This window comes from Phyllosticta citribraziliensis (assembly GCF_038025025.1).
Source record: "Phyllosticta citribraziliensis strain CPC 17464 chromosome Unknown J3D65scaffold_6, whole genome shotgun sequence".
Taxonomy (NCBI): Eukaryota; Fungi; Ascomycota; class Dothideomycetes; order Botryosphaeriales; family Phyllostictaceae; genus Phyllosticta; species Phyllosticta citribraziliensis.
Window position 1 is genome coordinate 1756025 of NW_027117343.1, and position 25252 is coordinate 1781276.

Here is a 25252-nt window from a genome sequence, read left to right on the forward strand (position 1 = left end):
GTACTTATATAGCTCTTTATATTAAAATAGTAATAGCTAACTTTTATTTACTAGTTCTTCTAGAATAAATCTTAATTTAAATTAATAAAAAGAAATATCCTTTTTATCTTCTTCTTTAAACCTAATCTACTTCTTACTTATAAGCTATACCTTTACCTCTTATAATAGCCCTTTATATAACTATTATAATATTAGCCTATTAGGAAATATAGTAGGATTTATAATATCCTAATAGTATATCTAGTAAGTTAGATACTAGGGGTAATATAAGGGTATACCCCTTATTAGGTACTACTATAAGTAGTAGAGTTAAGTCTATTATAATAGTCTCTATTATTTATAATACCTAAGCTAGTTCCTCTCTTAGCTAGAAGGGACTAGTATTAAGTAAGTAAGACTTTTCTTTCTTATTAAGAAACTTCTATCTTAAATATCTTTATAAGTACTAGTACTATAGGCTCTATAGCTATACTATTTAATAGAGCTTAGTCTATAGTACTTATATATAATATTAGGGGATAAATAATTTACTTATTATTTTTAAACTTTAATATCTAATATTAGATAAAGACCCTATCTTTATACTTATAAATATAGTATATAGTATTTATATTTCTATATCTAATTAAGTATAAAAGATAGTTAGACTCTTATAGCTTATAAGTAAGATATAGGACTATATCTTTAGCTAGTAGTATTATAAATTTAAAGTAGAAGTTAATTAAGATATAAATTATTTAAGCTAGTACTTATATATAAATAAATAGATCTTATATACTATTTATTTATTAAAGGGTTAGAGTATTAGTAGTATATAAAAATAGTAAATAAGTAGGTAAATAATTTAAGAAGCCCTTATAATAGTATATATAGTAAGGCTAAATTAATAAAGAGACTTCTTAATTAAATAACTAAACTCTATATTAAAACTTTTAATAGCTATAAATAATTATAAAGTAGAATATAGATATACTTTATTAGTATCCTCCTATTAACTAGGTACTTATAATAAATAGAATATAGATTATATACTTATAGTTAGAAAATTACTATAAGACTAGTAATATTATATATTAGTAAGCCTACTACTACTTTATTATTTTAAGTAGTATAAATATATTCTACTATATCTATCTTAACTTATATTATAGAGTAGGAAGTTAAGTTAGTTCTACTAAATAATATAAGTAAGTTTAGTATATATATATATATATATATACTAGTAAGCTCTTATTATATAAATAAAAAATAAAAGTAGTAGATAGATTTTAGCTAGATAGTAATAAGGGTAGTAAGATAGATAGAAATAAAATTTAAAAAGTAAAACTTTAATAAATCTAATAGAATAAAGATAGCTATTAATATATAAAAATATCTTAAATTTATAATATAGTAGTACTCTAGATTCTTATAATTAAGTAGCTTTATTTATAAAGCTTAGTAGCTATAGCTATATATCTAAAACTAAGCTAGAAGACTATTCTAAGTAGCTTAGTAATAATTAAGTTTCTATCTTAATTAGTAATAGTTAAATACTTTTTAAAAGTAATTAATAGCTATATTATAAGTAGTCTTTATACTATAGTAAACTACCTTATATAACTTCCTCTAGTAACTTTTTATAGATAGAGTAGGTATTTAGAGTATAGTTTTAGTAATAGAGTCTTTATAGTTATTATAACTAGATATTTTATCCCTATTATTACTTATAATATCTTTAGTCTCTAATATTAATACTACTATAATATTTAGAAATTTAGGTAGTATAGCTAAGGTAAATATATAGATAGAAGAGTAGTAGGGTTAGGGTTAGGGTTAGGGTTAGGGTTAGGGTTAGGGTTGAGGATCTTGTATTAATAGACTTATGAGTCAGTCCCAACGGCCCATTTAAGGCCCCACGTTCTCTTCAGAGCCAATGGTCGCAGAGTCGCCCACTACCTGCTGTGACATATTTCCTTTTGCGTTCGCGATCGCATTTGTCGGAGAATCAGGACAAGCAGATCACCGCCGACGAACCGCAGCGCCAGACATGAGACTGCTGGCTCAGGTAGCTCTCCTCGGGAGCGCCGGAATGGCCCTCGCGTTCTCGAATGCGCTCCACCGGCGGACTCCTCCTCCAAACAATCCCGACGACCTCATGATCTTCCTGTGCAATGAGATTCCCGAAATTTGTAAAAACATGTGCTTTGGTCCGTCTGCCTGCGAGCCACCTTTTCAAGGAAACACAGCTCATAAACAACTTCAGGCGCTTACTGTCAATACATCGGCGAGAGGCTACGCTACGACAAGCCCGACAGTGCAGAAATGGCCAGGAGGTCCCAAGCAGCTGGATGTGGTGCTCCCGACGACAACCGTTGTGCAAAGAGCGATCCGCCGTTGCAGTGCGATCAGTATCCGTTCTTAAGCACAGTGTCGACGAAGAAGAAAATGCCTGACCGCGTCAGTCGCTGTGTGCCGGGGGACCAAAACACGAGTACGTATTGGCAGACACGACGCGACAAGCCCTCCGCAGCGGCGAGACACTGACCTCAGATCAGAACAGAGCAGCATCATCAACGCTTTCTACAAGTCGTCCTACTGCCGCGACGGTCCTTGCGAATTCACCGTCAGCTTCTCCAATCCTGGAGGCGTCAAGTACTGCGAAGCGTACTATGACCGCAGCGACTGCGATAAGAAGGAAGATGTCCAAGTCGTGGGGCCCGGCGACGACAAGATCCCTAAGTCCGAAGATCCGGGTCCGGGTATTGGCGGTCCCGAAGGCCCTGAAGGAGAGCCGGAGCAAAGGATGCGTGCGAGGGGAGACGAGCAGCAGAGCCCGCCGACGCAATTCAAGCTTGACTCTGGCCTCGAGATCTTCGTGCCTGGCGGAGCGTTCATCGGTCAGCGGGCTTTTATTGTGGTGGCGCTCGATCAGTCATTGTGGGACGAGCAGGTGCGGACGCATCAGCCTGACCCAGATTTGTCGGTAGACGAGTTTGATTACATGCTTGACAATCTCCAAGTAATCGAATTCACAGTGACGGAGCAGATTGGTTAATCTGAGGAGCTCTTCTCAAGATATCAGTCCGAATATAATCGTGTCAAAGATCGCATTCTATATTCTATGAGCCAATAAAGAAGACTGTATCCAGACTGAAAGGGTGCAAAAGACAGCCGCCTACTCATCCGGTCCCTCTGGCCGCGTGCTCGCTGCCATGTTGCACTGGCGAAAGAGCCTGACCTCGTGGTCGGCAAACGCACCGACGACAGAGTGAATGACGCCTTGATTGTTGAAAAGAACCAAATCGCCTTCTTGCCAGTCGTGGGGATAGACGTACTTGGGAGCAATCGCCGGCCGCTGCAGGCGGTAGACAATGTCTCTCACCTTCTCCAAGTCGTCGATGACGGTGCCGTCTTTGAGGTGAATCTTGGCCACAGCGGCAGGATGAATCTGGAGCGCCAACTTTCCAGTGACGGGATTCTTCCAGCACATGGGAAGAACCAAAATCTTTTCCTGCTCGACGGGAGGAAGATCCGATAGTGGCACCTCTTTGCTTTCAGACACCATGCCCAATCCGGTAGAGCGAGAAGCCGCACTGCTCATCCAAATGTACGGGTGGGGCGCGTATTCAATCTTGCTGGTGCGCACAAACTCCTTGTCCTCGTCCGAAAGCAAGTCATACATGCGGTTTCCAGACACAAAGGCAGTGGTTCCGAGAGGGACTTCCAGCTCGTCGCCAGTGCCATCGTCGTAGCGGCAGATTTGCCGACGGCCCTTGGGGACTTGAACGGCCAGCAGGCTGGTGACGCGCGGCGGGTTGAGGTCGTACAGCGCGGCGTCAATGTGCCACCGGTAGAAGCGAGTGTAGTCCAAATCTTCCTCCTCGGGAATGCGCGTCTTGTGAAATGTCCGGTGGTGAGGATGCCTCAGCCGAATGTTCTCGAGGCCCTCATATTCCTTGACCAAGCCGTTTCCAATCACTTGCACTTGCGGTTGGTGCGGGACGGTCTTCAGGTCGGGATGAAGTACGCTGCGCTTGGCGTCGAGCGTCTTGCCATGACCGTATGTGGTGACAGAGGGATCGAAGCGACGGGTGAGGTCGTATTGGGCTTTGGGCGACAGAGTCGGGGTGCTCTTGACCACCACGACACTGTTCTTGTACAGGGCGTCGCGCAAAAAGTCAAAGTCGTCATCTGCAAGAGATTAGACGCGATCCAACGTCTCAAGACTCAACAGACTTACCAAAGGAGGTTACCGATCCCCGGAGTGCTCCCTTTTCATGTTCCCGTTTACCATTCACAGTCCATAGAGACACCCAGACTTACCGGAGAGATTCTCGACATCCAAGCCGGTAATGACGGCGCCAAAGTCGACATCTGACCCAGGCGCCTTGTCGATGGGCCGGAGCGAGGCTGTAGAGACGCGGGAAGGCATGGCGGGCTTTGTTGACAGTACTTTGATGGTGGAAAAGTCGGAGCGGGATGTGGAACTCGGAGACAGTCAAGCAGGATGGGGACGAGAGAGGCCAGAGGGGAGCGAGCGGATTTTAAGTCGATTCAGGAGCAGGCGATTCCTTATCAGCAGTGGCGTCTGTTGCGTAAGAAAGCTGGCGTGGGGGAGGACGGGGGAGAGGCGGCGGAGATGTTGGCGTCGTCGGCGCTGGCCGAGCCGGGCGACGCGCGAATTCCCGGTCTTGTCTGATTGGCCAAAGCGCTTATTCATTGCAATCGCCTCGAGGTCTTCCGGCGAGAGCCGCTCTTCAACACAACCACGGCACCGACACAACGGCTCGAGAATGCTTAATTCTACAACCGACTACAGCTGAATCTGCCCATCGACAATCTTCTGGAAATCGTCCTTCTGCAAACGCACGTAACTCGTTCCTCTCGGCGGAAGCCAGTACAGCGTGTCGCCCGACGCTTCCACCTTGTCCAGGTCCATGCCCTCCTGCCGCAAGCGCACCTTTTGCATCTTCATCGACCCCGTGTAGTCCAAGGCCTTCGTTATCCTCAGGAAAATCGGCACTGCGTACCGTGGCAATCTGCTCAATGCGTGTTGAGCCAATGCCGCAAAGTCAAACGTCTCCTCCGTTACACCGTTGGCCAACGTCACGGTAGCGCAGCCGCAGCGACCGTCGGCGTGTGGAGCTTCAACACCGTACACATTGGCCTCTGCAATCTGTGGAAATTGACCGAGCACGTCGCTGACCTCGTTGGTCGACACGTTTTCTGATTTCCATCGGAACGTGTCTCCTAGCCGGTCCACAAAGAAGAGACGACCATCGCCATCCATGCGAAACATGTCGCCAGAACGGAACCACCTGCTCATCTGATCAGTTGCCATTCTCTCTTCTCCAAGGCAAAACTCACAAATCTCCCTTTTGGAATACGTCAGTAATCATCCGCTTCTCCCAGGCCTGTCGGTTTCGAAAGTACCCAGAGTCTTTGGTGAAGAAGTTTCCAGAGTAGCCATTGTCAGGAAGCGTCGTGTCCAGTTTATAGATTGCCTCGCCCGGCTCATCTGTTGCGCACTTGACAGCCCAGCCTCTTTCATCTCGTATTATCTTGTTGTCTTGGTCGACATCAATCTTCACAATGGCTTCCGTCTTGTTCATCAATTTCCACAGCAGCCCTCTCCAGCCGACAGTGTGTCGAGAAAATGGTCCAAAATTGTGGTTGAACGAGCTCCTTCCAACACCATCGCTGGCGGCATACGTTTCGAGAATTTTCTCTATTCCGAACCGCTCGCGGAAGGGCTCCCAAATGTCCGGCCTCATCCCGATGCCCCAGAATGTCTTGACGCAGTGTTTCCGGTCCAGTTCGGTTGGTGGTGCGTTCATCAGGTACCTACAGAGCTCTCCGACATACAGGACAACGTTCGCGCGAGAAGCGACGACTTCAGGCCAGAATCGCGAGTGGGAAAATCTGGGGCTGAGGACAAATGAGCCGCCGACGACCAGAATGGGCCGGACGCAAAACATTTGAGCCGCACCGTGGTACAGGGGCATGCAAGTGTACATGCGCGACTCCGATGTCAGCCCAATAGTTTGAGAAACTGCGAAACCCGTCAAGATGTCGCGCGCGTAATTCACTTGGGTCGCCTTTGGCATTCCAGTCGTCCCTGATGTGTAGACGAGTCCGCTAACGTGGGTTGCTTCGAGGGACTCTAGACGCTCGACTGGAACAGGGCTGCTGTCACCAAGCCTATCTGCAAAACCTGGCTCGACAAACACCGCCTTGACGTCTGGGAAGTCGTCTTTGCTCGCCTCGATCGACGACCGAGCTTCCAAGTCCCCAATCACGTAGCGGCTGTTGCAGAGCTTGCGAATCTTAGCATGATTTCTGCCAGGTAACAAGCAACCTGATAAGACAGTATGATGCTCACCTGAATGCAGTGCGCGAGGCTTTTACCCGTCAAATGGCAGTTGATGTAACTTTTGACGGCGCCAATCGCATCGAGTGCCAGCCAGAGCAGAATCCATTCCGGACTGTTTTGCCCATCCAGGGCAACAACTTCGCCAACCTCGATGCCCAAGTCTTTCATCAACCAATTGGCGATTTTCCGTACATCTCGGAGACATTCTTGATATGTCCACGACCTCTTCTGGGCACTCCCTGCCTCAAAGATGAAGAAGATTTGGTCGGGTCTCGCCGCTGCTTGCTCCTCCAGGAGATGGTAATTCAAAAACCGCCTCTGCTTCACCCTGTTTTCGATGAATTGAAGAGCCCTAAACATTCGGTGCAACCCAAAATTGGTGGTCACATCATGAACGATATGGAATTTGGCATTGAGGTAAGCTCCGGCGGCGAGGACGGCCGCAGCCGCGGCAGCGGTAGAAACTGCATGCAAGAGTCGTCAGTGAGACGGGTAAAATACCATGGAATTTTGGAGGCTTTACTCGACATGTTTCAAACCCCAAAAATGTCACCGCACGACCAGCATCGACGCAGTGCAAAGAGAACGACTCCTCATCAGTACGAAAATTGCGGAGGTCATGCCATCATATACCTCGGCCGCTCTACGCTTGTACCACGCCTCGGCTGCCGTTGAGATGGACAAGGATGGTAAGGATGGCGCGAGCCAAAACGCGGGGAACGGCACTAGCAAAACTCCGATTTGCTTACACAAGGATGTCAACGGCGGCTTGCCGTTCCTCAGTAACCTCCGGCAAAGTCTTCCTATCACTCGTGTCGACATGGACGGGAACGGTGGCGTTGACTGCCATTTTACTCGGGAGGAATCTCAGTCGGAGTCTACACTCTTCCGGCTTGACTGTTCGATTTTTCTCTGTACATGTCGTTGCGCCTACGCTTTACCACTGTCGGCAGGTCCGGTCGCCTTGGTCCACTGGATCCCCGCTATACCCCACTTCAGGCATTTTCTCAACTCGCATGTCATTTGATCTTGACCCTCAGCCCCTCGCTATCAGCATGTCCGAATGGAGCGATCCAATCATGCGCCATTTCCATGTCTCGTTCGGTCGTCTCGAAGAGCTCCAGGTCGAATCGCCGGAAGAGGTTCCCGGCCGAGAGCACCAACTCGAGCTTCGCCAATTCGAGGCCAATGCAGCTCCTACTGCCCTTGCCGAACGGCAACAAGTACTTCCGCATAAGTCTCCGCTGCTCTTCACTCGCAGAATTTTTTGGCTCATTCAGCCATCGTTCTGGGATGAACTCTTTCGGATTAGGAAAAATTGACGCGTCGTGATGTAGGTCCATGATTGACATGGAGATGACTGTGCCGGGCGGAAAGACGTACGTTCTCGCATTCGGGTCGGATGTCGCGAACACCAACGGATGTGCCCTGTTGATGCGGGGGAGGCGTCCAGATACTGGACACGTGATTCGTAACGTCTCTTGGATTACGGCTTGCAGATAAGGCAGTCGGCTGAGCGTTTGAAAGTCAACAAATTCTTCCGGGGAAACTGACGAACACGCCAGCAGTTCTGACTTCAGGCGATGAAGGACATGAGGGTGTTGGTACAAATGGTACACCATCATGGCAAGACTGAGCCCGGTCGTTTCGGTTCCGGCATTGAGCAGCTTCCACCAAAGATCAGACCGTATTCTATATCGTGTTGAACGTTTGCTCACCGTTTCAGCTTCGATTGCCATTCTCCAGACGTTCTTGTCTTCTTGCGGGAGAAGTCTTGAAGCGCCGAGCTTGAGATCTGTTAGCTGACACAGCAGACGATGGGTTCCTTAAGCTTACTGCGTGAAGAGCTGTTGGAGATTTTCCAGCCTCCAGTACTCCGCCAGCGTCCAGCTCTTTCTTTGCGTGGTCTTGCAACTCCTGCGACAACGATTAGTAATGCCTAGCACCTGACGGCGAAGCCTACGGACCTCTCTCTTCTCCAGCAGTCCTGCGATGTTTGGATTGACCGCTTTCAAAACTCGACGCGGCGTCCACTCAAGGGCCGCAAGCACTGGGACATATCGTTGCCACGTCATGGAAGCCGAAGCCACCCTCACAGTCCTATGGAACGAACGAGCAAAGTCTGGAGAATCGAGGACGTTGCGGCATCGCGGTTCCGTCATCCCCGAAATCGTGTCCATCGTCAGGCATCGGAAAGCGTCGCTGCAGTTGAATGTTTCGCCAGTCCGCCGGGCTCCTTCCATGCGAGAAAACAGCTTCTGCAAATGTCGCAGCAAGGCTGGCTCGACCTTGGCCACATTTGCGACGGTGAACAACCTCGCGAGCGCGCCGCGGCGACGACGATGGGCGTTATGGGGACCGGTGGCGACTCCACACACGGTTAGCGGTTTTGAGGAACAGCGGGTGCAACGCGCGTACAAACTGAGGTATTGGTTCCGTCAAAGTTGTAGAACCATTCGTCCTTCTCATCCCTGGAGGTGTACAGAACGTCGAAGAAAGCGGGATCATTGATGTGGACCTCGCGCGGACTGATCCGTACTACGGGACCTATTCCGGGTGTCAGCCGAAGTCACCTCGAGTCTGGCGGAGGCCATGCAGAACCATGTTTCTCGTGCATCTCGGCGATGCGAAAGACGTATTTTCCGCCCATTATCGCGTCCCAAAAGAACTCATAAAGCAAAGTTGCCGCTGCGATCTTGTTCCCTGGCACAGAAGCCAATGGATGGAAGACAAGGCGGTACACGATCTTGGATACAACGTACCCAAGCACCACCAAGGCTGACAGCAAGTAGAACGAGATTTCGGCCATGCTGGATCGTTCACGAGTAGATGGGGGTTCTACAAAGTGTCAGTGTGATGGAGGACCTGGAGCATGCATAAATACCACAGCAAAATGGCCGTTGCTCCAAATGAGGGCCTTTGCGGCTTCACATCCCGTCCAAACAAATGTCTGCGACAGCTCTTCTCCGCGACGAGCACTAGCAACGAGGTCAGAGTCGACCCATGCTCTATCCTGGCCGCAGCACAGCAAGTTGCCGGTGACTCCCTATCCAGGATCATGAGGACTTTTTGGCAAAGTTACAGATCATCTGCGATACGACCGGCCAGCACTGTTCCTCGTCCGACGGTGTTTCGTAAATGGGGCCAATCATAGACCTGCGTTAGTCCGACGAGGCCGTCGTGCGACGACGAATAGATGAGAAGGCGCATCTCTAAGCTGAGAGCAGGACTTTGTGCACTCTGGGCATTCGATGGCCTGCAGGGCTTTCCTCTTCGTCGCGATCGAGTCCGAAGACAACGACCGCGCTGCCGTTGGATTCCGCAGATCTCAGCAGTATCGTGAGCGCTCTTTTTCTACTCCCTATCAGCTCTGCTGTCATCCACGCAGGCAACGGCTATGCGACGCTTTGTGTTTTGCTGAAATAAAGGTTGAACATCGGACATCCAGAGAAAGGTTCCAAGCCTCGGCGCGAAGGGCACTGGCAATCGCCTCTCCCCATTCTCCACTTGACATATGCAAGCTGTCGCCTTCCGCCCTTCAGAGGACATTGAAAGAGCTGCTCCTCTCACGACTCCACCGGTCAGAAATCCATGCTTCTTCCCGCCATGAGCCACAGCGGAGACTGCGGTGATTGGCAACATCTCGACGAGCTTGGCTCCGTCTGTTGTGCAAGCCGCCCATCACCTAAGCACCAAAGCGATCCCCATGGCATGATTTTCCCTGCTCAAGCTCTTGCCACTCAGTATATGATCAATCGTCAAGCTGAAGCCAACAAGTCGAAGGTCGTCAGCTGGCCAACGGCAGAACTGTCATCGATGATCTTGTCGCAGCACATGGTGCAGTGTTCGACACACTCTCAGTCCCAGCCTTGGCCAGACGCCAGAGCTGACAATGTCCCAGGCGCAGTAATTTCGAGACTTGTGTCAAAGAGACTCAGCGAAATCGAAATCGTTGAAAATCCATCGATTCGCGTTTGCTTCTCTAGCATTCAGGCCTCTGGAAGAGGAAGAATGTAACCCTGCAGTTCCTTTCGCTCCTTCAGCCCGACTCTGTGGTGCCTATTCGCCTCCCAAACCTCGCCGCCTTCTCCAAACTGATTCGCAAGGTGGCCGAGGAAGAAGTCCAAGTTCTTGTCCGCCTGCGGAAACGCGTCCTTGAAGGTCTTGAACACCTCGTCCACCGACATCTTCTTAGGCGCATTTGCTATCTTCTCTCGGAACAGTTCAAGATACTTCCTCGTGTGTGCCAAGTCGGCTCTGGCATCCATTTTCCAGCCCTCTTCGAGGTGGCCCGGGACGATCGTCTCTGGATTGAGCGCTTCGATGGTGTCGAGCGTGCTCATCCAACCGGCCCAGATGGCCGGCGTCTCGATTTCTTCCGCCCTGCTCGCGAGTCAACACTGACGGTGGAGTGCCGTCTGCAAAGCGCACTCACCACACATGCGTGCTGCGCGCGTAAATGACGTCCCCGACAATCACGGTCCGTTCGGCCGGCAGCCAAAACAGCGTGTTGTCGATGCTGTCGCCCTGGACCGGGCCTAGCAAAACGACAACCCCCCCATCCAAGTTGAAGAAGCTAAACGGATACGGCTCGGGCTTGCGCGGCCGAGTCGGCACGAGATCCTCTCCCAGCTTCGCCGGCCAATACTGGACCTTTTCGTCGTACTCGCGGTCAATGGCGGTGCAGACGTAGGGCGCGGCGTACAGCTTGGCCGCGGGGAACGCGTCGAGGATGGGGTTGGCGCTAAAGTAGTGGTCGGGGTGGTGGTGGGTGATGAAGACAGCGACGAGCGGGTTGGGCGTGATGGAGCGAATCCAGGACACGACGGAGTCGGCGTCGGGAATGAGGAAAGGCGGGTCGACGAGCGCGCAGTGCGATGGCCCCGTTATGAGCGTCGTGACGCTTGAGAGACCACGCTCGCTGGCTTGGTGGATGTGTGTTTGCAATGGCGCCATGTCTTTTTGAATAGGCTGTCGGTGGATGTTGAAATGCAATGCCACTCGGACAAGCAGCCTTTAAGAGCCCTTTCATATTCGATTACTGGGTCTCAGCCGTGTCGCTACGCGCCCGCTTCCGGAGGATTCAACGCGTCTTCCTGCACGGCACTTGATCTTGCTTTCTGTGTTGTGGGGTCGTAGAGCGGGGACACCCGGCTTTCCCCTCCACCCCACTCGCTGCGACTGGGATGTGCCAACACAGTCGTTAGACATACAAGACTGCAGTTTCTCTCAGCAGCCTTGTCCTTGAGAATGCTCCAAATCTAGTTACCCATTCGGTTGTTGCTGTAGGAGAGCGAAAAAGCTGGAGTGTCATCCAATCCCTTTGGATATGTCTTGCAAGATCTGCAGCCATGTCGATCAACGCGTCAGCTTCTGTGAAGAGATCCTGTTGGGTAGCTTCAGTCGGAGATAGATTTAGCGTGAAGTAGATACATACACACAAGCCAAGGCAGTGATAGGCTATGGATGCTCCGATGCAGTAGAGTACAAGCATGCTGCAAGGCAGACGAAGGTAGTAGCTGCTAAGACGAATGATGGCAGCCCTTGCGAAGCCACGGGCAATCTCGAGTGCAGACCACGCTCCTCGTTCCTCCCGAAGCCACGGCCGCAGAGTTGCGAGGCCGGCAGTGAGCAGCTCCGCAAGTGGCACATTCAGGAAGAAATCTGTCTTGTTGATCCTTTGCCTGCAATGGCTGTTCAGCGCAAACCCAAAACCTACTCAACCCGTCCTCGCTTTCCAACCCTTCCTTTTATTGTCGTTGTCTTTCCAAATGCAACAAACACTGTGCTCTTCGCACCACCTTTGCACAATCCAAGGCTGCAAAGGCACTTCCTTCACCTCTAACCCGCTCTGTGCAGCAGTGGCCTCCTCATCGCTTTCCGCATCGGCTGTCTTGCCGCCATTTTTCTTCTTCTTCGTCTTCTTCACCTTGACAGCCACTTCCATCTGTATCCGGATTCCTCTCCCGTTCAGCCACTCAGATAAATCTTCTACAACGACTGGATCATAAAGTAGTATTCGTTCGTGCCAAGACGGCTCCCCAGGGTGGACTGGAGGTCGACTAGCCTTAATTGCGTCCGTAATGATTGAGAAGACTCCGGCCATTTGTTCCTCGGAAGGCACACTGGTTACACGTTTTGAGGGCGCGGCACGCGGCGCAGGTGGTATTGATGCGGCACCTTCGTTCCCCCCATGCGCAGACAGCTTTAATTTGGGAGATTCCGAAGGAACCTTGCGCCGCCGAGGCGGAGAGGGCGTGATCTCCACATCTGAGTCTTCGATCTCGTCAATGTGGACCCATCCTTCGTCCTGTTTTGCCTTCTTGCGGCCAGGTCTTTTGGGTGGTGTGATCAAGCCTTGGGGGAGTTCATTCCGAGTTGCGACGTTGGGCTCACGTCGAGATTCAGGAACTCGTGTGTCCGGCGGTAGCGCGTCGGGAATGCTGATAAGGCCTTGAGGCAATAATCGCGATGCTTTGGAGCCTTTCCTGGCCGCGCGGGTCGAAGGAACTGTTGTGGATTCACTGGCCACGAGTCCAGCAGTACGGCTTCTGTCCGCAGTCGACGTTGAAATGGCACGAGCGCCACTAAGCTGCTTGGGACTATAACTTCTTTGTAATGGTAGAGTCATATCTCTCGGTGCAGCATGCAATGGAATGTTCGTCGTGGAAGATGACAGTGGTCGTGTTTGCACAATTGGTGGCCTAAGTGATGATCGTGGAGGAGATTGGGCCGGCAAGTCTACATTCATCACAGTGGCGGATGTCTCACTGCAGCGCTTTGTAAGATCATCGTACTCGTCAATATCGACAAAATCAGGAGATGGAGATGGATCCTGAGGCTGCGCACTTGGGTGGGCCTCACCGTTTGCTGTATCCGAGAGTGGTGAACCCGGATCGTCTCCAACTGCTTGGTATTCCTCTGCTCCAGGGTCATATACGTCGAAGTTCTCCTCCAGAAGATTCCTTGCCGCCGCATTCCATAGACCCTTTCTTCTGCCCAACAGTGACAGTTCTCCACCTTCAGCAACGGTCTTCGAACCAAGCGTTTCTGGGCCGGTCGCTTGCATGGACGCCGCTTCGGATTCCTTCAAGGCCTGTTGTATCTGGCGCACAAAGGTTGGCGATTCTTCGTGGACAAGCTGGGACGAAGTCCCAAACAAGACCTCCTGGTCGTTGTATTTGAGCAACGCCGCTCCAGGAGACAACAGCTTGTTTGCAGCCAATTTGGCTTGTTTCTTTGCCTTCTCCGCTGTCTTCCTTGCTTTTTCTATCGAGGCTTTTGACGGGCTCTTCTGCCGAGCACGTTTGGGTTTCTCCGGCGGAGCAGATCCTGTATCATTTAGTTTTTCGGCAGAGGCATCGCTGGGCCGAGGCGCAAAGAATCCAGAGACTCGAGTGTCAACCGCAATTGTTGTCTCTGCTGGCGGAGCACGATATGCGGCCGTGGCCAACTCAGTGATTGTCTTTGGTTTCTTTTTGACAGGCGCTTTTTCCTTCGTAGGCTTCTCGGTCCCCATCTCGGCTTTTTTGGTTGCGTGGGCCGCTGATGGCACGGGGTTGGGGATCATCTAGGAACAAGGGTTAGATGTTGATGTCAAACTCTCATGCGCTACTCACCTCAAGCTTCCTCCGCTTGGTGAAGGCCTCGCCAGTTTCAGCCCGACCTTCCACATTGGCGCCACGTTGCGGGCTCTTCTGATATCCGAACCCACCAAGAAGAGTTGCGAACTGATTTTGGTCGGCACGCTGGCCTGAGGATTCTGGGGCCTCCGAAGGGCCGCCTGAAATTTCGATTGGCGCCCTGGATGTAGTGTCCTTGGTGGGAGTCCAACTCCTTCGCCTCTCAATGGCCTGATCGAGGTCAAGAGGAGCATTAACAGACTTGCTCTTGGGACTTTCATGCAATGGGTCTGCGGCATTCTTTTGGGAGTTGTCGCGCGAGAAGTGCGCGGACACAGCGGTGGTTGCTTTCCTAGCCTTGGGTGCCTTTTTCACTTGTTCCTTTTCATCCGGCGCTGTCTTTTTCTGCCTAGGTTTGGATGCTTTGCCCGACTTTATTTCAGCCCCCTCGACGCCTTCATTCTTTTTTGACCGACCTTTGGACTTTTGGAGCTTAGGCAATTCGCTCTCGTGGCATAATTCGTCCGCGGCGACGGTTGGCTCAGTGGTTTCGAGCACGTCCTCCGTCGCCAAAGCGCGGGTCTGGGCAGACTGTGGATCGGAAACGTCTGATTTGGACTTCGCACGTCGCTTTTTGAGGGCTCCGACAGCACTGGGTTCCCGATGCGCCTCAGCATTATACTTTGAGCCATCTTTTGTTGTGCCCATGTCATCCTTGCCAACTGTGTCCGACACCTTCGCCTTTTTTGTCCTTGATTGTCTGGGTTTTGGGGCCTTTGCTTTCTTTGCAGCTTTAGCGCCATCCTTGTCTTCCTCCTCCGCGGCGGGTTTTGTGGACTTTGCGGGTTCGTCGAGGGCGGCGGGAGTGGTGCGAGGTTTGCGGACAGCTTTGGTGCGCTTCGGGGGCGGCTTCTTCTCGATGGGTGCCTCTGGAAGATCGGCGTCGTTGTTATCACCCAGCGAGATCTGTCTCTCTTTTAGCAGCGAAGCGACAGTGCCGAAACCCAAAGTGGCGCCATTTGGGATCTCGGCGGCGCGTGAGCCACTCTTCAAGCCGCTCGGTTTGCTCTTGAGCAGATCTGGAAGAGAAGGAAGATCGGGAGACGGTGGCGATGACGGGACTCTCTCTCGAAGACAAGGTGGAGTGACGATGATGTCCGAGTCTGGAATGGTTCGCGGCGGCGAGGACGACAGGACAACAATCTCACGCGCAGCGGCCATGGCGGTGGACAAGAGGAGCGGACGGCGGACGGGCGGGAAGAGCATCCATTGGGGTCGCGGGCGTCAAAGAAGCCAGCGCGTAGAAGTAAGGCGTGGGGACTTTCGTAGTATCGGAGAGGATGGCGATGATTGTCGACGGGCTGTCGCGACGGCGCGAGGTGTTGACGGCGACTGGCCTGTGCTCATCTGGTCCAAGCGCCAACACGTCCTCGCGACCTCAGCTGATCCTCCCGCAACTTTCCACCCGGACGACATGACATGGACATCTTTTCCCCTGCCCGGAGCTCAAGCTCAAGTCCTGCTTCAAATCTGCGGAGTCGCGGCGCTTGCCATCTCACCATACCATCGAGTGTGGTTCCATTTCGATCTTCACACCAGCAGCCATCGAGTTAACTTTCACCTGCTTGTTTTCAAGAATTCCGGGTTCCTGACGCTTTCTGATTGCACAGAATCTCCTTCATTTTCTATCTCCCATTTGCTCCAAGCAGAGCCTGGTAAGCACCTCAATGCTCAGGCATTGGGTTTCTTGCCTGACTCTGTTCCTCAGCCGAAATACCTCATTCCGGCCGCCAGCTCATAGTTGAACCCTTATTTGCTGCCACTCACGTTCCACATCCGCACGGCTCATAATGGTGTCCTCGCTTCGAGACGGGTAGATTTCCACGAAAGCAAACTGGGCAACCCCAGACGAAGTTGCCGTTTCTGAGGGCGTCAATCCTTTCTCCAATGGCGTCGCTCAAGGCACACTCTTCAGCCATGAGCCTTTCTCTTTCGTTCTTGTCAGCAACCTCATGCCTTCTTCTTATTCTCTCCAAAAGCCGGATATGTTGGAAAACTCCATCAGCCAACCTTGCAACCCTCCAGCTTGCCTCAGCATTCCGATCCAATTTCTTGACCAGCCAGCCCTTCATGATGGAGTCCCTCAATTTCACGTACGTCACTCTCTCTATCTTTGCCGCATCCTCGCAAAGTAGAAACTTCCTCATGTGCCAGGACAAACAGCCACTCATGAAATCGATCGCGTCACGACTTGGCCTGTCCGTATTGTTGGCGCACTGTCGACTCGGCGGCAGTAGCCTTGCTTTTTCTGCCCAAGAATTGAGTCCCAGGTAAGGAAGCTCACGGAGACCGGGAAGAAGCCGGCCCAGTTTGTTCAATCTCCGCAAGGGCTGTACCGCGTGGTAGAGCGAATGTATTTCACATAGTTCCAGGTGCTGGAAGACTTTCTCGGTAATGTCCGGATATCCACAGAGGCCGTTGAGGATGGCCGAAGAAGTGTTGGGTTTTTGGAAAGGCACAAACGTTACTTTTCCCTGGTTCGGCCTGGACAACTTCTTTGCTTCTTCATGGACCCGGATCTCACCCCAGTGTTGCGATTGCAGTCTCTCAAGAATCTTGGCGCTGAAGGATGGTCAGACTTGTTCTTGGGTAGTCTCACGGCTGAATCGGAAAAGCTCACACAGGTTCTTCTTCAAGCCACGCCATCGAGTGGAAGCCCGCGTGTCTGCCTTTTCTTCGGTTTCAAATTGGTTCGCAAAAGGACGATGGGAGTAAAGTTATTGCGTCTCCTGCAACCCTCAAGTCAGCAAACGCGCATATCCGCAAGACTCCCACACCATCTCAGCCAAACCCCAGTTGAATTTCAGGCCCATTTTCTTCAGAAGCATGTGCCCACGGCCCAGGCCGCGCGCGCCACGAAGACCACACGTGCAACGTCATCAAATGCAGCGCAAGTGTGTGTGCACGGGGCTTTCGCGGCGCCGCAAAGCCGGCCAGAAGCTCGTTGGCAGACGCGTTGTCAGTGTGAAGTAGCTGTATTTCTTGACATCACGGAGGGGAGGTTGCGAGCGAGATGGGGAGGGTGCGGACGTACTGTGCGACCTGGAGGAGGACAGCGGGGTGTTGTGTCGTGAGCGCGATAGATTTGGTGACTGGGTTGCTGTTTGGTTGTGTAGGCGGTGACGAGGTTTGTTTGGGGCAGAGAGACGGCCGGGTTTTGCTCTGGCCAGAAAGTGGCGTGAAGTGAAGACCAGGCGTCGAAGGCGCGTATCAACAGGCGTGGATCGAAGCAGAAGCAGGTTGACGAAGAGGTTTCCGAGTCTCTTCGAGCGCTTGGCTGGCAAGCGTAGACCTTGTGCGCGAAGCCCCGCCTCGAAGCTTCGGGCAGAGCTGTGATGCCGACAGTTTGGGTGCTCAGAGTGGTGACAAGGCGTCTTTGCAAGTGGGAAGCCTGGGATGGAGAAGTGATGAGAGCTCCGGGTGTTGAACAAGCGGATAGTTTGGAGCTGCGCCGTCACCTGGCGGGCGCCGGTCGAAGATTGGAGCACGAATCCACGATGGCCGTAGTCGATGTGAATGGAAGAAACGAGCAGGCAAGCTAGCTAGCTGACTACGTGGGAGAAGCAAACAAGCCCCGTCACGATGGGTAATGTTGACCAGCATGCAAAAGTCCTTTGTTTGTGCCGCCTTGACGATGAAATCACCTGGTGAGAATCAAAGCACTCAGAACCTCCAGAACCTTACGTGATCATCTATCTGCACTTATACCAGCGGCGACCAAGCAAGCACAAGCCGGACAAGCACGAAACAGCCGAAAGAAATCAAAGTCGACATCAAAAGCGCCAGTGCCAGCGCGCAAACAACAAACATCCTTTCCGAAGCACACAACGAGCATTTCAACGCACCCACACTCGTCCACGCACCAGCCCAACCATATTGGCGCTTCGCAGGCAGTTCTCGAGACCTCGAAGAGCCTCCCAGGCCAGGAAGATGCGGCACGACATGAGAGGACAAGCACGCGACCTCCATAGGCCAGGGCGCTACCAGCACGAAAGATGCCCTTTTGGCATTTCTGGCCTAAAGAAGCAGCCGGCAAACAGACGAAGCAGCCCCCCCCCCCCCCCCCCCTCTCACTGTCAATTCATTCCCCCTTCCACTGCCTCGTGCAGTTGTGATTGTAGATTCAATATCTAGCCGCGTAGTATTCTTCCGTCGACACCGGTATCGATGTGAATTTACCTGCTTACTATGCCGTGTAAATGAGGTTCCTCGACAACGGCAGACCGCGGGCTTGACAACAACTGCATATTTGAATCTCGAAACTGAGATCATGCTGAAGATGGTACGAAATTCGCACGTCTTTTGATGGCATGCTCGGGGCACTTTCTGCGTATGGAAGCTTCATATGGTAGATAGTATGTTCTAGCGCTGAAGATTCAAGCTGCAGGTAATTCAAGACTCCGTAAAGCGTGCGTGCAGGATGAAACGATGGAAATGGGCGGTACACGTACGCCAACAAGTTCAAAAGCCACAGACGCACGTTCCAAATCAGACAGCGCTGCCACACAAAACGAAGAAGAGCGATGTGCCGTGGCCGATGAGCGAAAGACATTCAACACCGAGCAAAGAAGCCAAGTCAATATTCGAACGCCAGATCAAGAGAACAAAACGCCATTCTATTGATTGTGCCCACCGCCACCCGGAAGCAGCTAGAGCGAAAAAGTAGCAGAGGCCGTGAAGCGTCATGGGAAGCGAGCCGAAAGACAAAGGGGATGGGTGCATGTGGTAATGATGCGCCAGAACTCCTGAGCGCCGAACGTGTTAGGGGATTTGTGATTTGAGGGGCAATGAAAAGAGGGAGCAAACACGAAGCAGGCGACGGCGGGTCCAGGGAGATTCAAAGGGACGGCTCATGTGCTGGACGAGCTTGCCCACCAGCCCAGTGCCTTCTGCCATTTCCTTATCCCAGTGTCACGCTGCCCTGATGAGTGGGACAACTGCCATCACCTTTGGTATCCCACCACGAGCGTATGCAAGCCTGGAAAACGTCGTCAGCCGAGGACCTCTGGAGAACGGGTGCTGGGGCAGACTTACCCGATGGAATTTGCAAAAGCACTCCAGCCGCCCCATCTCATCACCCTCTTGAAACTCCTCAAAGCATATAATGCACTCCTGCGGCTCGCCCTTTTCGTCGACGCAGTCCTTCTCTGTCGCGCGATAACGCAGCATGCCGTGGGTGGCTCTGCGCCGTCCGCGTGATCCCTCGGCAATTACGGGTGGAGTTCCTGCTGGCGAAGGACGTGCCGAGATAGCCAAAGGAGTTCCACCGCCACTTCCGGGAGTTCCTTGAGAAGGACCAGAGCGGCCAGCAAAGTTGGCTGCAATGCAATCTTCGACATGGGCCTCGCGCTGGGTAGTGTTGCCGTCAAGGCCCTTGGGCGGAAGCTCCTCGTGACAGATGGGGCACTCGTCTTCCTCTGGTACTAGCCGGCGGCTTGGGGCTGGCAACGGCGGTTGAGAGGATGTGGGAGCCGCGAAGGGGCGGTAGCGAGACTGGTGTGCGGTTGAACCAGCGCTTTGAGTGCGGCTGTTGCGCATGTGCTGGGAAAGAAAGGGCAATGAGCCTGGATGGTGAGGGTAAGAGTACGGCGAACGGCCAGAGTCATGACTGCCAACGGAGCTGGGCAGTGTCGAAGAGAATGGTTGCTGAAGATGTCCGAACCCAACACCTCGAGCGCGAGATGAGCCGTCGTCGCTACGGCTGCCGATTGCTCCATGACGCGAACTGACATCGCTCAGAGAGGGCCTGTGACCTGACATGGTTGGGGCCAAACGTGAGAAGGCTTGGCTGTCAAAGGTAAAGTTCCTGGATCGTCCACCGGGTGAGAGTGGAGTGTATGGCTGAGCAGAGGGATCGTTGAAGCCGGCGGAGAAGAAATCGGGAAAGCGGGATTGTAGGTCTTGCTGGAGCGGTGGGTTAAAATTGGGATCAGGAACACACTACTAATTGTCAGAATCTTCGAACTTGGCTGTCTTTGATGCAGAGCGTGATTACCGGGTTGCAAACGCGCACCTCCTCTCCTCCTCCAAGAGCGGGATTGTAGGTTAGCGGGGCTGACGGTCGATCAGTGTCGCTGTCTCCAGTGAGGTCGACCGTGTTCCCACCCTGCGGTATTCTTGTCATTTCATCCGGTGCTCGCACAATGTACTGACGAGGTATCGTGATGCGATGGGGTGAGCAATTGTTGCAAACGACGCGGCCGCATTTCCTGTATCGGCCAATGGTAAGCGATGCTGTTGGGAAACATTGCACAAGGCGGGCCGCTGCAGAAAACGCCTGTGCAGAAGATCATGTTTGGGAAAGATTGGAAAATTGCAGACTGAATGACTACAAGAAGAACGTCGCTCGGGGACGACGGTTTTCACGTACCTGCAGTGATGCTTTCTATACCAAAAGCTAAACTGCGTTCCGCATACCGGGCAATTGGAAACATCGTTATCAGGCTGCCATGTGGGAATAAAAATATCACTTTCTCTCCGCCCCTGCCCGTCATGAGACTGTGACGGCGCAAAAGGCGGAGCTGGTCGTTCCGGACTACTGCTCGTAAGATCTATGGCGTTGGATGCCGATGCCCCAGGAGTGGCACGCTCCGTCCCTTCTTCTTGGCTCGAAGAGGATCGATATCCACCGCGTCTACCTGATGGTTCTGGCACAGTCAAGCGTCTCTTTCTGTCCGCTAGCCTGGCCGTGTCCGCTGTGCTTCCTTCCAGAGCGCCGCTCCATTGCAGCTCTGATTCCGGATTTCCGGACCCATTTCGCGGAAGGTGAAATTCGCCGTGCTGTGATGTGTTGCCATTATCTGCCCTCAGAAAGTCCATCCATGTTTCCCCGCCACGAGAGGCATTTGACGGTGCACTGCGGTATCTTGGTGTTTCAGTCTCGCCGTGCGAGACGTGTGTCTGGGAGGCGGAGTCTGAGGAGCCAGGCCCGGTCGCGTCGAAATCATTCGCAAAGCTGTGGTCATCGGAGTCGATTGCTTGGAAAGCTGACTCTAGAGCCGGCGTGTTGTCCATATGCCCGGCGGCGTCTTGAGCGGCTGTGGAGCCAGAGGCGGGCGAACGGATCCAGGACCGCAAGAAAGAGCGTGTGTCGGGAAGGCTTTATGGCGAGATGGAAACTATCTTTCCATCAAAGACGCTGTAGACGTTACGGCACATGCGCAAGGTCAGACTCGATGATCAGGGCGAGACGCAGGCGGAGACGCGGATGTGGGAGCGCACGGGTGGCGATGGTGATCAGGAGGATGCGGCAGTCGTAGGCGAAGATGGGCCGGACACAATGGAGCGAAAGATTGGGGGCTGGTAATGGAGTCGAGCGAAGTGGGATCCAGCGGTCAGAGGTAGGCAAGGGAATGGGTCTCGTGGGGTGGTGAGGTGAGCGGAGTGGGTGGTTGTACTGTACCTCTGTACCAGCAATGACGACGGCCCGCCCTTGGCCCGGAGTCTGCCTGATAAGCCTGCCTTATCGCCGCCGTGCTACACTCCGGGACATCAGACGCCATGGGCCATGGATAATCCACCGCAGGCACCGCATCATGCGTTGCCCCTGCAGCACTGTGGGCTCTTGGCATTGATGTGGGAGTCGTCCACAGTGCTCAATGTATCGAGTACTGGAAGTGTGTATTTGTCTCTTATATCCAATCCCAAGTTGCCAAGTCTAAAACTACAAGTCAATCGGCCAAGCAGACCCTCTATAACGCCTGCTGAATCCAACAACGGCTGTCAAGTGAAACCAGACCAGACGCCTTGTCCACAAACATGAGCCTTGACAATTTTTACTCACAAACAGTCCAAACAACAAGAACGGGACCTCTACCCACCAAAGCTCTGCCCTGTCCCGTACCCATCACGGCTCATGCCCAAATTGGAGCTATGACGGCGGAACCCAGTCCCCATGCCAATCGGCACGCTCGTCTTCCTACGCACACTCCTTCCAACACCAGCTCCGACACTGCCTCTCGAATTCTGCGGCCGGTGTCGCGGCAGCGAGGCGGACAGTGGGGAGGTAATGTCTGCGGGAGAGGCAGAGTGAACCGATGCCGTGTCACTGACAGCGTCGCTGGACACGGTCGTCGTGCGCGAGAGGGGCAGCGCGGAGGGGACGCCGTATATGCCTTCATCTTCATCTCCTTGCTGAGCACCAGCCTCGGGGTCCCTGTGAGAAACAGCACCACGACCACGGCGACCTCCATCGTCAGCCTCGTAACCATCCGTGTAATCGTCCTCGTTATCCTCAACGTCCGAGGGCGAGGGGGACGCCGAAGTCGATTCGTCGTCAGCGCTGAACCCCTTGCCCTCGACGAGGAAGAACGCTGGCACGGCACCGATCAGCGAGATGGCGGCAAGCACCCAGAACGGCACGATGGCGTAGCCACGCTTGACACCTACCGTGAACAGCGCGCCGCCAATAGCGGGGCCGGCAGCACGACCCACAGCGCTGACGCTCGTCGCGATGCCGTTCAGCGTGCCGAGGACGCGTAGGGAAGATGCGCTGTTCGTCAGTAGAATGGTGCTGCAGGGAAACGCAAACGTCGTGCAGGCGCCCTTGACCGTCATGATGGCGAACATGAAGACCTGCTGCGATAGCGGCGTAGGCAGCAGCGCCGTGAAGGGCGTAATGATGTAGAGCAGCGGGTAGGCGAGGGAGATGATTTGGAAGCATCGCAGCACGCCAAAGCGCCTCGCAATGGGCGGAAAGAGGAAAAGTTGGTAGAATATGCCCAGTGCGCCGTAGAGCGTAAAGAGGACGCCGATGCGCGACGAGTTGATGCCAAAGCCGTTGGAAAATTTGAGAGGGTTGGATGCGTCGTAAGAGCTGCCCGATCCTGGGTGTGCTGTGTGGTGCATGAAGACGGGGAGCAGCTGGCTAATGTCAGTACCCAGCTTGCCTGTCTACTGTGCTGCGGAGCTTCGGCTGAAGCTTGGTAGTAGTACCGTCCTTGTATGCCACGACTTTGGCTTCCAAGTTTGAAGCGGAAAAGATGCTTACCTGGTCATAGCCCAGCGAATGCGTCGCCAGCAACGTGTATATCAAGAGGTTGACCAGCGACTGGACGGTCAGTACTTCGCGTACAGTCACGGGCTTGGGCTCCTCCTTGATCGGGTTCCCCTCGCCGTAGTCGTGAACCGTCGTCCCCGGCGACGAGGCGCTGTCCGCTCGCTTGGGAATCAGGGGCTCCGTCTCTTCGCCCCTTGCCTGTCTCCAAGTGTTCTTGATGCGGCGCACATAGTTTTGCGTGGCGACAGTGAGCTTGTGGCCCAGAATGAGGCCGTAGTCCTTCTGGCCCTTTTTACTCTCCAACGTTTCCTAGCGAGATGTTAGACGGTGTCAACCGAAGATGACGTTTGGCGGAAATTACATGGAGGAACAAAATGCCAGTGATGATTCCCACAAGGAACAGGGCGGCTGAGACAATGTTTGGTAGGGCGTACGGGAACTTCTCGAAAAAGGAATCTCCATGCGGTTTTGAGACATCGACATGCATCGGGTTGGACAAGGCGCCGCCGATTGCTGGTCCGAATACCGAGCCGACGTTGAACACCAATGGCATAATGCTGAAAGCGCGCGGCTGCAGCTCCCGCCACGGACACAGCTCCGCGACCATTGTCCTCAAGATGCCGACACTTTTCCAAAGTTAGCTGAAATAGCGCACGACAAGATAGCGAACTGCTTACTTTCCATTGCCGGCGCCCTGCAGCGCACGCGCAGTCATAGCCATGGGAAGTGACGTGGAGAAGCCCCACAACAGACTCATAATCATGGTGTTCAAAAGGCCCAGCAAAATGATGAGCTTCCTGCCGTATTTGTCTGATGCGCGTCCCCAGAACACGCTCGTTGCACATTGACCAATGCTGAATATTGCCGACGCTGTGCCCGCCCACTTTGCGATTTCGTCCTTGGGAACGCCGAAGCTCTCAATCATTTCTGGAAGGTAAGGAAAGACCGAAGTCAGCGCAATAGGCTCCGCGAAGCGACATAGTGCTGCCGAGGCTATTAGTCCACTTGCAGAGGTCGAGAAAGGTTCAGGGGCTTACAGAGAATGACAAACTGCCGCCAGGGCAGTCTCCGTTCGGTCATGGCTGGGAGAGGCGTGAATGGGGAATAAGTGCACGAGGAGGAAAGTTGTTGTTTCTATACCGAAGATAGCTGACTGCGCACGGGCGGGGATGGGCGGCACTCAGCACGTCAGCGGCTAGGGATCCCTAGTATGGCGCTTGACCCGGATGTCGGCACCACTTTTGCCTCTCCCACTGCCGCTTCGGCTCATTTTTGGCTGCGCCGTTGGCCTGTAGAGATTGCAAGCCGGTCTGCTGTCCTATTCGATCCAACCTGACCGTTGCACATGGGTGTCAAAGAAATGGTAGCCTCGTCGGGTCTGACGCGGCGTCGAATGGCTGCTGCCAGGGTGAGCGGTAGTGATCAAAGGCCGCAATGCTTCAGCCGTACAGTCGAACAGCAGCACCCTGTGCTTAGAAGTCGCAGTCATTTGGACATCCGCTGAAGATGCGCTGCTCACGGGATGTACTATCCATTGTCCACGTCTTGTCACACTCAATTTTGCTCAATTCGGTCCATTCGACTACTTGTTGTATAAGTGGGGAATCACGCTGAAAAAAAGACTCGAAGAAGATTCGCCGGCCAGGGCGCTGAGACGAGAGAGAACCACGGCACTAGAAGCAGGCTTCTTAACCGGAACTGACTGGAGGTATGAGAGCCACTTCGTCACCTTGGCCGAGGACCAGAGCCGCATCGGCTTCCTCCAAGTCGACATAGTCGTAATTCACAGTCACGGCGCAGGTGGTCAAGACCTTGTGCGTGATGCCGGGGTAACGGTCCTCCAGCAGCGCAAACAGCTCCGAGGCCTTGACGGGGGCGGGAAAGTCATCGTGGTCACGGCCCGTGTAGGTCGAGGCGGCAGCAAAGTAGAGAAGCTTGAACGTCGACATGGTCACTAGAGAAGCGCTGGTCAGCGAAATTGTCTTGACGCGATGTGCAGAAAGGCGGAGGGTCAAGACTGGATCAGAAAGTGAAGAAAAGTCCACAAAGGCAGAGCCTCGGATAATACATGCTATTTTGGTTGAATCTCATCATGCGAGTAGGGGGGGAGATGGAAATGGAAATGGAACGTACCTGCAGCTGTCCATGGGTGTGTGTGTTGTTGAGGTGGGAGATGAAGAGGCGGAGAAGACGCGGACGACGGTTGGGTTTTGTTCC

General features: G+C 52.8%; 10 protein-coding genes across 10 annotated transcripts; 1 reads left to right on the plus strand and 9 right to left on the minus strand.

Annotated features, from left to right (window-relative positions):
• The first annotated feature begins 1899 nt into the window (after positions 1-1899).
• Positions 1900-3080, plus strand: J3D65DRAFT_625228 (uncharacterized protein). Its single transcript, XM_066800321.1, has 3 exons — positions 1900-2189; positions 2246-2473; positions 2538-3080. Exons 1-3 carry the CDS (start codon positions 1916-1918, stop codon positions 3035-3037), a joined length of 1002 nt encoding a protein of 333 aa, XP_066655498.1. The 5' UTR covers positions 1900-1915; the 3' UTR covers positions 3038-3080.
• On the minus strand, positions 3048-4628 carry J3D65DRAFT_658764 (uncharacterized protein). Its single transcript, XM_066802549.1, has 2 exons — positions 4306-4628; positions 3048-4173 (listed from the first exon to the last, which is right to left on the minus strand). The coding sequence occupies exons 1-2, from the start codon at positions 4412-4414 to the stop codon at positions 3158-3160; spliced, it is 1125 nt and encodes a 374-aa protein (XP_066655499.1). The 5' UTR covers positions 4415-4628; the 3' UTR covers positions 3048-3157.
• Positions 4629-4683: 55 nt separating this feature from the next.
• J3D65DRAFT_696906 (fatty acid transporter protein) lies at positions 4684-6835 on the minus strand (the record flags this gene model as incomplete). The annotated part of the gene is made up of 3 exons (XM_066804033.1): positions 4684-5300; positions 5350-6299; positions 6365-6835. Coding segments are annotated over 3 exons (1926 nt in total), but the record flags the coding sequence as incomplete, so codon positions are not given.
• A 440-nt stretch (positions 6836-7275) lies between these two features.
• Positions 7276-9385, minus strand: J3D65DRAFT_377618 (putative cytochrome P450). Its single transcript, XM_066795756.1, has 6 exons — positions 8957-9385; positions 8774-8902; positions 8323-8723; positions 8192-8272; positions 8074-8142; positions 7276-8022 (listed from the first exon to the last, which is right to left on the minus strand). The coding sequence occupies exons 1-6, from the start codon at positions 9162-9164 to the stop codon at positions 7375-7377; spliced, it is 1536 nt and encodes a 511-aa protein (XP_066655501.1). The 5' UTR covers positions 9165-9385; the 3' UTR covers positions 7276-7374.
• A 780-nt stretch (positions 9386-10165) lies between these two features.
• On the minus strand, positions 10166-11598 carry J3D65DRAFT_377616 (putative metallo-beta-lactamase domain protein). Its single transcript, XM_066795755.1, has 2 exons — positions 10791-11598; positions 10166-10738 (listed from the first exon to the last, which is right to left on the minus strand). Exons 1-2 carry the CDS (start codon positions 11309-11311, stop codon positions 10345-10347), a joined length of 915 nt encoding a protein of 304 aa, XP_066655502.1. The 5' UTR covers positions 11312-11598; the 3' UTR covers positions 10166-10344.
• Positions 11599-12735: 1137 nt separating this feature from the next.
• J3D65DRAFT_377614 (uncharacterized protein) lies at positions 12736-15336 on the minus strand. Its single transcript, XM_066795754.1, has 3 exons — positions 13975-15336; positions 13220-13925; positions 12736-13125 (listed from the first exon to the last, which is right to left on the minus strand). Exons 1-3 carry the CDS (start codon positions 15241-15243, stop codon positions 13106-13108), a joined length of 1995 nt encoding a protein of 664 aa, XP_066655503.1. The 5' UTR covers positions 15244-15336; the 3' UTR covers positions 12736-13105.
• Positions 15337-15800: 464 nt separating this feature from the next.
• J3D65DRAFT_603342 (uncharacterized protein) lies at positions 15801-16683 on the minus strand (the record flags this gene model as incomplete). Its single annotated transcript, XM_066798201.1, has 2 exons — positions 15801-16599; positions 16658-16683. The coding sequence occupies 2 exons, from the start codon at positions 16681-16683 to the stop codon at positions 15801-15803; spliced, it is 825 nt and encodes a 274-aa protein (XP_066655504.1).
• A 2113-nt stretch (positions 16684-18796) lies between these two features.
• Positions 18797-20715, minus strand: J3D65DRAFT_696936 (FYVE zinc finger-domain-containing protein; the record flags this gene model as incomplete). The annotated part of the gene is made up of 5 exons (XM_066804034.1): positions 18797-19015; positions 19072-19645; positions 19700-19977; positions 20033-20246; positions 20408-20715. Coding segments are annotated over 5 exons (1452 nt in total), but the record flags the coding sequence as incomplete, so codon positions are not given.
• Positions 20716-21634: 919 nt separating this feature from the next.
• Positions 21635-24152, minus strand: J3D65DRAFT_625258 (major facilitator superfamily domain-containing protein). Its single transcript, XM_066800322.1, has 5 exons — positions 24073-24152; positions 23713-24019; positions 23397-23661; positions 23027-23344; positions 21635-22899 (listed from the first exon to the last, which is right to left on the minus strand). The coding sequence occupies exons 1-5, from the start codon at positions 24113-24115 to the stop codon at positions 21850-21852; spliced, it is 1983 nt and encodes a 660-aa protein (XP_066655506.1). The 5' UTR covers positions 24116-24152; the 3' UTR covers positions 21635-21849.
• A 257-nt stretch (positions 24153-24409) lies between these two features.
• J3D65DRAFT_625259 (molybdopterin synthase small subunit CnxG) lies at positions 24410-25225 on the minus strand. Its single transcript, XM_066800323.1, has 2 exons — positions 24485-25225; positions 24410-24432 (listed from the first exon to the last, which is right to left on the minus strand). The coding sequence occupies exon 1, from the start codon at positions 24982-24984 to the stop codon at positions 24724-24726; it is 261 nt and encodes an 86-aa protein (XP_066655507.1). The 5' UTR covers positions 24985-25225; the 3' UTR covers positions 24410-24432; positions 24485-24723.
• Between the last annotated feature and the right edge of the window lie 27 nt (positions 25226-25252).

Excerpts from the sequence above, each read along its gene's own strand:
- J3D65DRAFT_377614 (XM_066795754.1), bottom strand. The coding sequence starts at position 15,243 with ATGCTCTTCCCGCCCGTCCGCCGTCCGCTCCTCTTGTCCACCGCCATG. Across the intron at positions 13,926-13,974 it reads CCAAGCGGAGGAAGCTTGAG|ATGATCCCCAACCCCGTGCC; the intron begins GTGAGTAGCGCA and ends CCTTGTTCCTAG. Across the intron at positions 13,126-13,219 it reads ACTCTCGGATACAGCAAACG|TGAGACATCCGCCACTGTGA; the intron begins GTGAGGCCCACC and ends AAAGCGCTGCAG.
- J3D65DRAFT_625258 (XM_066800322.1), bottom strand. The coding sequence starts at position 24,115 with ATGACCGAACGGAGACTGCCCTGGCGGCAGTTTGTCATTCTCT. Across the intron at positions 24,020-24,072 it reads GCGGCAGTTTGTCATTCTCT|CACTATGTCGCTTCGCGGAG; the intron begins GTAAGCCCCTGA and ends TAGCCTCGGCAG. Across the intron at positions 22,900-23,026 it reads ATTCGCTGGGCTATGACCAG|CTGCTCCCCGTCTTCATGCA; the intron begins GTAAGCATCTTT and ends GACATTAGCCAG.
- J3D65DRAFT_377616 (XM_066795755.1), bottom strand. The coding sequence starts at position 11,311 with ATGGCGCCATTGCAAACACACATCCACCAAGCCAGCGAGCGTGGTCTC. Across the intron at positions 10,739-10,790 it reads GCGCGCAGCACGCATGTGTG|GGCGGAAGAAATCGAGACGC; the intron begins GTGAGTGCGCTT and ends ACTCGCGAGCAG.
- J3D65DRAFT_625259 (XM_066800323.1), bottom strand. The coding sequence starts at position 24,984 with ATGTCGACGTTCAAGCTTCTCTACTTTGCTGCCGCCTCGACCTACACG.
- J3D65DRAFT_377618 (XM_066795756.1), bottom strand. The coding sequence starts at position 9,164 with ATGGCCGAAATCTCGTTCTACTTGCTGTCAGCCTTGGTGGTGCTTGGG. Across the intron at positions 8,903-8,956 it reads CGAGATGCACGAGAAACATG|GTCCCGTAGTACGGATCAGT; the intron begins GTTCTGCATGGC and ends CACCCGGAATAG. Across the intron at positions 8,273-8,322 it reads GACTGCTGGAGAAGAGAGAG|GAGTTGCAAGACCACGCAAA; the intron begins GTCCGTAGGCTT and ends TCGTTGTCGCAG.
- J3D65DRAFT_658764 (XM_066802549.1), bottom strand. The coding sequence starts at position 4,414 with ATGCCTTCCCGCGTCTCTACAGCCTCGCTCCGGCCCATCGACAAGGCG. Across the intron at positions 4,174-4,305 it reads GGATGTCGAGAATCTCTCCG|ATGACGACTTTGACTTTTTG; the intron begins GTAAGTCTGGGT and ends AATCTCTTGCAG.
- J3D65DRAFT_625228 (XM_066800321.1), top strand. The coding sequence starts at position 1,916 with ATGGTCGCAGAGTCGCCCACTACCTGCTGTGACATATTTCCTTTTGCG. Across the intron at positions 2,190-2,245 it reads TTGTAAAAACATGTGCTTTG|GCGCTTACTGTCAATACATC; the intron begins GTCCGTCTGCCT and ends AAACAACTTCAG. Across the intron at positions 2,474-2,537 it reads GCCGGGGGACCAAAACACGA|AACAGAGCAGCATCATCAAC; the intron begins GTACGTATTGGC and ends ACCTCAGATCAG.